At 38.3% G+C, this 10,053-nt stretch overlaps 1 protein-coding gene across 2 annotated transcripts in view; it reads left to right on the top strand.

Annotated features, from left to right (window-relative positions):
* Nucleotides 1-896: 896 nt before the first annotated feature.
* The window catches only part of LOC115216994 (plastin-1), an 89,275-nt gene continuing 80,118 nt past the window's right edge, over nucleotides 897-10,053 (top strand). The window contains exon 1 of one of the 2 annotated variants that reach the window (XM_036507018.1): nucleotides 897-1,099. In XM_036507018.1, coding sequence (XP_036362911.1) covers nucleotides 1,022-1,099 — 78 coding nt within the window. In that variant the 5' untranslated portion in view covers nucleotides 897-1,021. The remainder of the gene's footprint in view (nucleotides 1,100-10,053) is intronic. The other variant, XM_029786507.2, reaches the window with a different exon arrangement.

Here is a 10,053-nt window from a genome sequence, read left to right as displayed (position 1 = left end):
TGGAAACATCAATGATATAAATGAAACGATCTCTGATCGGTTTTGCGGATCACTTTCTTCACCATTACGACGTTCAACTTAACTGATTCCATGTGAAAAGGCTAGGGACCTCATTTTTTTTTTTGCTTTTTTTTTAGGAGAAAAGCGATGTTTTGATGTTCATAATAAGCTCAAGAATATTGGTAGCGTCATTGGTGTTATATCGTTTTGAAGCAGAAATCGAAGTGACATTGGCTACGCTTCTCGCCGGCTGATTAGCATATTCCCAGACTCGTTACTATGCACGTTTCGGAAAGATAATTTTTTTTTTATTTATTTAAATGAAGAAAAATTGATAACAATTTTACCGGATGCATTGGCGACAAATTGTAAACTGTAATCATTTCCTTCAACAATCACACACACACACACACACTCATTCATATTGTAGTAAAGCTCTTTTCTTTTTCTTTCTCTCTCTGTTTGCGTCTGCCAGTCTTCCCCCCCTTCACCTTTCTTCGTCTCTCTCTTCCACCTTTATTATCCGTAATTATCTATCTCAGGGTAATTAACATCAGCCTTTTGTTCTTCTAATTATCTTCATTATTACCTTCTCTCTTTATCTCTCACTCTCTCTCTCTCTCTCCACTTTATCGTTTGCAAACTCTCCCTCTCTCACTCTCTCTCTCTCTCTTTCTATTTATATACTCATTCTATTTACTCTATATCTTCCTTTGTAATCGCTTTGTGTTGTCTTTTTCACTCACTCTCTCTCCCTCCCTCCGTCTCTCTCTCTCTATCTTTCTATTATCTCTGTCTCTTTCTCTATTATCTCTGTCTTTCTCTTACGCTTTCAATCGCTTTCAACATTAGCCACGCCCACTCCTTTACATATTAATATTAATGAACTTCCTAAAAAGGAAAGAGTTGTATGATATCGTGAAGCGCGTGACACGTCGCTCAGCACTTCTCCCAACTGCTGGACTGACGGACTGACAGTCAGTCAGCGCACCGACCGCAATTACACGGGATAATAATAATCATGGCCGATATCAACTCCCGGCGATCTGTTACCCTAACTGCCGACCAGAGAGAAGACATACAAGAGGTTTTCAATACAGTAAGTTTGGCCTTGTCATTTACTTATTAACACTTCTCCGCTTTAATTCCCCCCTTTTTTAATTATTTTTTTTCTATCCCGGTTTTCTTTGGTTCTGTCTTTAATTCAGTCTTTCTGTCGGTCTTCATCGTTTCTAGTTCACTTCTAAACGTTCGTTTGTTATTTTTGTTGCCGCTTCAATTGATAATCGTTTTAAAAAGAACAGACAACACAACAACGACTGCCGAGTGAAGCAATAAGAATCCATAACACTCTATACACATATACATATATCTATCTATAATATCTTGTGTATGTTGTCCATCACTAAATCTTAAACTATGTATATACTGGTGGATATGCATGTCTATATGTATGTATATATTAAAGGCTATACATGTGTGTATATGTATATATTGATGGATATACATGTGTGTGTAATATATTGGTGGATATACACGTGTGTATATTGGTAGGTATACGTGTGTGTATATATATATATATATTGGTAGGTATACATGTGTGTGTGTGTGTATATATATTGGTAGGTATACAAGTGTGTATATATATTGGTAGGTATACAAGTGTGTATATCTATTGGTATATATGCATGTGTATATATATATATTTATATCTATAGATATATATACATGTGCCTGTATATATCATAAGATGTACATGTGTGTATGCATGTACATGTAGGTAGATAGATGTACATGTGTGTATATATATATATATAATATATATATATAATCTGCTCATGTATTTCCTAGTAGCTTTTAAATTTTTACTTTAAAATTACTCTCTACTTAATTAGGTACAGTATTGCTGATTTAGGGGATTGGTTTATTTTATAATTTATTTAAAATCTAATCAATATATTCTTTCCCTAAATCTGATCAAGTCCCATTCTAGTTGCTGCAGCTATTGTTTTCCTTCATTTCGTTTTACCAAAAACAAAAAAAGTGGGGGTCGAAAACTACATATAGGAACAGGGGATGATACTGTAACGATCCCAACTATTGTACCTCTCTGCAACAAACAGATTTTATATATGTGGAAGGGCTGTGCTGATTTGCATATATTATTTGTGTTTTAAAACTCATCTTCTTCCCCCTATACACACTCGTTCTTTTACCACCTTGCTTTACTATATAAAACTGCCCTTTTTATATTTTTTCAACAACGAGTTTAATTATATTTCCCAATGTCACCGCTACACATACGCACAATTAATTATATTTATCTACACAATGCTGTAGCTTAATTAAGTTAATGAAATATCTGCGTGTGAAAGCCAGAGATAGGGGTATTTATCTACATTTTTTCGAGTCATTGTATAGTAATTACTTCAATGTTCTGGCTGTGACAGTTTGTGAAAAGCTGTCTTCTACGCCCGTTCTCCCAGACGTTAATACTAACCACATCGTTTCAATGTTATTTATTTTAAAGCCTGCACTTTGATCCGATTCAACCATTCATACCCCGTTCCCTTCTGTTTTCATCGCTTATGACAAATACCCAAGTAGAATGTCGAGGAAAAATAATACAATAACGAAGATTACAAAGTATATAATTACACTTTCAAAGAAATCAGAAAATTTAATTTATTATTTATATTTTATTTTTTTTAGCATCCCTACTTTTTCTTTAAAAAAAAAAAGGAAGGAACACAACTGTTTTATCGTTCTTCTTACGTGAGACAATGATGGTAGCAGTAGAGTTAGAGTAAAAAGAAAGCTTGATCCATAGTGGTGATGGTGATGGTGGTTGTAGATGAGTTCCTTTTGTCGCCGGCTTTGCCGCTTTTATTGTGGTTATTTTATTTAATATTTTTTAGCTTCTCATCTGCCAGTAGTTTAAGGAAGGGATCGTCATTTTGTCAACTTCGTCACCGGCTCCTATTTCTCTGTTGCTTCGCTTCATATTAACAATTCATATTACTCATCTTTTTATCCTATTGTTCATGCGATCATTTTTTTTCTTTCTTTTTCTTTGATATTCGTTCTCACGCTTTTGGACTTCGTTCGCGCTTGTTAATGTTTTTAAAATTATAATAATTCCTTTTAAATCAAAAATGTTAATCTACCTTGCACATACAGGTTATTGTATCTCTCCCGAAGGAACATGTTCACCTAATGCATACATTAATTCGATCTACCAAGTCTTCGGTATTGATCAGCTTGTTTGGATAATAGCTAATTAGAAATAGCGAGTAATTATCTATGTTACTTTTCATTCATTAAATATTCAAACCCTTTAAAAATATCTTTTTATAGTTAAATTTAAAAACATTGCCGCACATGTAATTTTATATTTTTAGAGTAATTTAATATAATTATCGAATATAATCGGTTTTTCTGAGCTGCCACTGTACCGGCGAGTGCAATGGGTTAGTCAACAACTTCACTCCCCAATATGAAAAGAGGCATCCTTGTCCAAAATACTCTCCATCCTTTTGCATTTTTAAATCGTAAGAGTCGATCACTCGATGTTGCTATAGTGGCTGTTATTTAGCTCCGGAACAACTCTGACTGTGCAAACCCTATTGATCAAAAAAGCATTCCAGCTGTGACCATCATGTCTGGCGAGTGGGGTGGGTGTTTATAATACATTACATAATGTATCCAGAACACGATACCACCAAGAGATTCGCTTGCTATTTGTGGCCGGTCGAGCACTCGTTGGTCGTAGCATGGTGTTTTTTCATGCCTCACTCTCTGACTTAATTTCTGATTGAATTTTAATCCAATCCTTTCTCGTTGCTCACTGAACGAAAGACAAAACAGCTCTTCTATTGTTGGGGCTATTTATTGCCTGTCTCTCTCAGTGAACATTTTCTGCTGATACAACAGTAAGGCTTCGTTCGTAATTGCTATCGGTTTAGAAAAATCCTTAATCTCCTCCAAGTATTAACACTTATCTGATTGCAGCAAGTCCCTTATAATCCAACTGATAGCATCTTTTCCCCCAACTGATAGGGGGTTAAGAGAACATTATATATGTGTGTGTATATATATATAATCACACACGACAGGCGTTGATGATGATGATGGCAGAGACTAGGCTGCTCTAGGCCCGGTTTCTCATATTTTCTCTATCTCTCTGATGAAATAAAACGAAAGGAAAACTAAAAAAAACAAATCCACTCATTTTCCTGCGTAAACAGTCTTTAATTTTTTGCTCTCTTTAATTGTTCATTGACATTTAAGGCAAATTGGCTTCAATAATTTCTTGCCGCTGTCTTCGTGCCTCTTTCTATATCTTTAATATTAAACTACTACTATATTATGCAGCAGATTCTGGTCCCATCCTGCGTAGCTTTTCAATAGTCCTTTTAAAAACGGTTGTTGTTTAACGCCAGGTCAACGATCATTAAGCAGTTCTACGGCCAAAGGCATTCTAGTCTTGACCATCCTGTCTTTTAGTGGTGGGATGGGTGTCTTTGACTACATTGTATCCTAGAGTATCCTTCCTTTTTTTTTTATTTTATTTCTTTGTAAAGATGTAAAAAGGCGTCCAGTCAAAGTTGTTTTATCCCATTATAGTTTAACATCAATAAACGCTAATCGCCATATGCTGTTTCGTGACAAGCTATTTTGGGTTTAAACTTTCCTTAGGGTCATCTTTGCCCCCTTTTCATCCGCACAACATTCATCATCATCATCATCAAATATCCATTTTCTGTTTCATTGCTAATTCGAATTTAGTTGCATTCATCTTGGATGTTTTAGCTTTACTGACACGAAAGAATCGGGGACAGAACACGGGGACGACCCAGTAACTCAAAATGACATAAATGGCACTGGAAACCGGATCACCGAGTCTTGTTCAAAGTGTGCTTAGCTGTTATTTCTAGCAAGCCGGGTTGGTTCATTTTAAAAGGCGTTTATATTGTAAGGGTATAATTATATATTATATATATATATGCGGTATATCCTTAGCTATGTAATAATGACTGACATTTGGGGAGTTTCTTGGTAGCTCTCATCTTAACTCACCATATATCTGAGTCAAAACTGCTCCTCTATTTTACCGTTCTGTTGATTTTTCTTACTGTCTTTTAGTTCTTTTTTCGTCTTTATTTCATTATATTCTTTTTTCACCCATGAGAAATTTTCCCTCTTCTTTTTATTAATCAAAGGTTTTTCAGCAACTGCAGAAACAAAGCTTTTTATCGCATGCTCCGCATACCTGGCGATCACGCTTGTCTCATTAACATGAGAAAATTGTTGGCAGACAAACTACTGTATTATAAAAATTGGGTGTAACACACTTATGTAGCTATAATTCCTTTTCGTCTTTCTTCCTAGATACATTTTTTTTTTTTGTCTTTTTTTACGTTTTGTATCAGTCTCCAATGATGATATTTTTTCCCGTCAGTCTGAGTTCAAATCCCGCCGAGGTCGACTTTGCCTTTCATCTTTTCGGGGTCGATTAAATAAGTACCAGTTACGCAGTGGGGTCGATATAATCGACTTGACCCGTTTGTCTGTCCTTGTTTGTCCCCTCTGTGTTTATCCCCTTGTGAGTAGTAAAGAAATAGGTATTTTTCCCTTCAGTTCAAATGATGAACTGACACCTTAAGCAATGAATTCGTGCGAATTTGAGTTACCGGTGAGACAAATTCAACGATCCGGTTTCCAATTCCGTGTATGCTATTTGATCTTCCAATTGTGTTCCTGTCAACAGGGTTTAATCAATCGGTGATGAATGAATTTAAATGAATTCGAAATAGCTATAAAAAAATGGACATTTTAATGATAGTTGTACTTTTTAAAAGAGACAAAGATGTCCCCAAGAAAAGTTTAAGCTCCTAATGTTAGTTATGAAATAACATGTGGTAAAAATGTGTGGCTTTTTTTTCTTCTTGTTAGTGGCAGGGTAGTGGGGGTACCGTCAGTGGAAATTGATGAGTGAGCACATTTGACAATTTTGTGGTTTTGTGAAGTGGCGGTGTATAGTTGAAGGAATCGAACATTTTGTTACTAGAATTGATTTTTATCACGGTTGGGATTCGTAGGACAGAAATGGGGGTGGACTGTTGGTATAGCTATCAGTATTCGGGAGTAAAATTTGAACATTTTGGGCGAAAAGAAGTCTTTCAGAACTACAAGCAGTTCCCGTTGTACGAAGCACAGGAACACTACAGAAAAAGAAAAGAAAAAAACCCACCCAATTTCTTACTCTTGTCAGGTAGTGATAGCTGTTCCAGAACTCCGCCAAAATAAGTACTGTAAAGCAATGTTTAAGCTGTAGACCCTATTTTATCAAGATCATCTCAATTATAATGTATTTTCGATACCTATTATCTAGTATTCTACTGATTCGATAGCAGTCTTGTATGCTTTTATGGCCATGCCTTGAAGAAATTCCGGTTGAGAATCGATAGTCAAACCGGCTAATTTTCAAAGCTTTGCTCTTCGTCACGCTGTTAGTTTTTGCCGACTGGAATGGCTTCTGCTGCTACAACAACCACTCCTGTTCATTCTAAGCTAGCTAGTAATTAATTTACCAGGCGGATTTTCGGAATAACCACCCGTTACGGGTGTGCGTGCTTACTCTGAAATTCTGCGGGATTCCAACTATGTCAACGAGGAAGCATCTAACTGCCGTTAGACTCCTTAAAGGGTCAAATCAACCCCAAATCATTCAGCTGTCCTTTTGAATTAAGTGGGACTCGTTGGATGTATTTTGCTTAACTAAAAGCTGTATTGCTTTTAACTGTTTCGGATAACTTGTTAATCTACCTTTCGTTTGTCCCTGCTGTCTTTCACCTTGGAGGAAAGAGCTGTTCTCGAGACCTTCGCAAACCCTCAACCCTTTCCTCCGAGACCATTATGATCGATGTGGTTGCCGTTCTCCTTCAGTGGACATTTGACAGCTTCACGAAAAACGTGAAGAGGGAGGGTATTCAAGCGAAGAGGCGTTTTCGAGAGCAAGTAGCAGTGACGTAGCACAGGGTATGCGGACTACACTTGGCAGTTAGCAATTAGGTCAGCGATGAATTTTAGCCTGAAGGTAGGGGTCCATCGAGGCTTGGTCCTTCTTTCTCCTCTCTCTCCCCTACCTTCATCGTAGTCGTACAGGCCATCACAGCTGAGTTGTTACCACCTGTCTGTGAGAACTCTTTATGTGCTGATGATCTTGTTCTTATAGTTTAATCTGAAGTAGAGTTAGAGAAGAAATTTCAGGTATGGAAGTAAAACCTGTGTGTGCTTTCTACAAGTTCAAAAGCGTGTCATGTTCACCGCGTAAGACTACTAAAAAAAGAAAAAGAAAACACGTTCCACCACTAGGAGGAATGACTGGGTGGAGTGGAAATGGCCACTACGCGTGACGAGAGTCGGGTGGACCTAAACGGAAGTGGCACGTGATCAGCTATCTCCGAAGTAGTGAGACCGCTGTAATAACGGCAGAAGAGGTGGAAAGATTGGGAGAACAGAACGTTGCAGTTCGTATTTGTTGCAAGATTATCGTTTGTATGGCGTTAGAGGGTCCTCTCCGTCCTAAATTTACAGTTTTTTCTAAAATGGAATCTATTATTTTGCTGTGAGAAAGAAGAGAAACTAACGTTTCTGATAGACTCCTGCGTCAGAGTTCCGGTGGTTAATGATAGATATTCAGTAAAAGTCATCTACCTGATGGAAAGTCCCATCTGAAGCGTTCGACTTGACTTCCTCCACCGTATATATCCTCATCATCATTTTTACGTCCATTTTAACCATGCTTGCATTGTTCGAACGGTATTCGTTGAGGAATACCGGCGATCTAGCAGAATCGTTAGCACGCCGGGCGAAATGCTTACTGGTATTTCGTCTGCCGCTACGTTCTGATTTCAAATTCCGCCGAGGTCGACTTTGCCTTTCGTCCTTGATAAATTAAGTATCAGTTACGCACTGGGGTCGATATAATCGACTTAATCCGTTTGTCTGTCCTTGTTTGTCCTCTCTGTGTTTAGCCCCTTGTGGGTAGTAAAGAAATAGGTATTCGTTGAGGAAGATTTTCTACGGCCAGATAATACCCTTCCTGTCGCCAACCAAAATCACCTGTTTCCATGGCCGGACATCTTTACCCTGAAGATTGGAAACGAAGGCCACCAACTTAAAATGCCGGTGTCACTCGCTTACAACTACAACATGTCGAGAAAACAAGACACATGGCTAGCTTCTTTCACTTTCTGTCTACAAAATCCGTTCGCAAGGGTTCAGTCGACCCGAGGCTAAAGAAAAGTGTCACATACAAGGACTGAACCCGAAACCATGTGCTTGAGAAACAATCTTAGCCACAGTGTCCAACTTCCTCCTCAAGGCAAAATAATTTATTCAGTTATGTAAAGTTGTATTCATTTGAATTTCCGACATAAACCATCGCTAGTTCCCCCAGGTTTTACTCAATCACTGCTGTTGTTGCGTTGCCAGTTAAGTGTGCAGTTAACCTCGATCATGGCAAAATTTCCGGTTCTGTATCTTATTGAACGCCTCTTGCAGTAATTACGTTCCGTTTCTTTTATACGATGCACGAGTATTATTAGGTTAGGGAATTCGTTTCACAATGTTTTCCTAATCGGCCCCACGGCACCTTCAGTTAGCGTTTCCTATCCCATAGCCTCGAGCCTTGTAAATGGAACTTGGGATTCATAGAAACCATAATATCAGTCGAACAGATTTTATCTGCTTTATCAGGGACCAGTGTCCACACTTTCATTCATCGAAAAGAAACACCCGTTTATCGAAATCTCCGAGTCTCATTGCTTCGACACATCTATTGTCTTGTCTTCTCTCTCACTCTCTCCATCCCTCTCTTCTTTTTTTCTCTCTCTGTCTCTTTCTGCTTCACCTCTCTCCTACTCTCTCTCTCTCTCTTTCTCACTTCCTCCTCTCTTTTTTTTTTTCGCGTTTCCTCTATTTCTTTGTCTCGGTTTTTTTTTCTCTGACCACTCCTCTCTCGCTCTTTCTTCCTACATCTCTCCCCTTTCATTTTCTAGACACTCCCCCCCTGCACCCTCTTCTCTTGTACTCTCATGTTCTACGTCTCTGACTAATTCAGTGAGTGTACACCAACCCAAAATCCTCGAATAACCAAATTAATGGTTAGTTACACTCACCTGACCAAATGGCTGTGAGTGTGAGTGTGAGTGTGTGTTTGTGCGCATGCATCACTCAGTGTGTGTGTGTGTGTGTTAGTCACTTCGAGTAAGGTACTCTGACAGTGCTTATACCTCTGCCTCCTCCTCTCTTCTTTCTCTCTTAAATATTTTATTTCCTCTTAAGTGGTGTGTGTGTGTGTGTGTGTTATATTAGTATTTATGAACAGTAGATAGTCTGTGTATACGGGGTGTGTTTGTTTCGTATGTATGTACATGTAGACGCAGGCATGTCCGGGTTGGATGACTAAGAAGTTCAATTAGCTATCGCGAATTATCAAGTTCGATCCCGTGCGTGGGCGTCATGGCCTGATGTTTTTTACAATTCGCCTCGCTTCTACCCAACCTTTGTGGGTGAAACCCGACAAACGGAAAACTCTGAGGAAACTTGTCGAATTGAATTCCCAGACACTCGCTTATAATTCAATGAGTAAGATAGGCATAGTTCAGTTTGTCATACAAATGGTGTGGTCATCGTCCAACCGACGGAGATTCATTTCCTTATATAAATACAATGTGTGTATATTCTTAATTCACATTAGTCGCCGAACATCTTGAGTCGTTTGGCTAATTTGACTGGTTACCTTGACTACCAGCTTTAGGGAGTGGAATTCACCGATCGTAAATACCACCCCCGACTCCATCACCGCTATCTCTGGTGACAGTTCACCAAATACCACCGTGTGTGAATACCTGACAACATTCTCCATACTCCATTCATATACCACCCACTTCTACCTTGTCGTTTAGATAAACTTTGTTTTGTCAAATCGTGAACGAAGCTCGAGTTTTTCTTTCTCTTCCTATTTCTCTCGCTTTTGAATTTACG

The sequence above is a fragment of the Octopus sinensis genome, linkage group LG11, assembly GCF_006345805.1.
Source record: "Octopus sinensis linkage group LG11, ASM634580v1, whole genome shotgun sequence".
NCBI classification, from domain to species: Eukaryota; Metazoa; Mollusca; class Cephalopoda; order Octopoda; family Octopodidae; genus Octopus; species Octopus sinensis.
The sequence above is the reverse complement of the archived record's forward strand: the minus strand, read 5'-3'. Positions and strand labels throughout refer to the sequence as shown.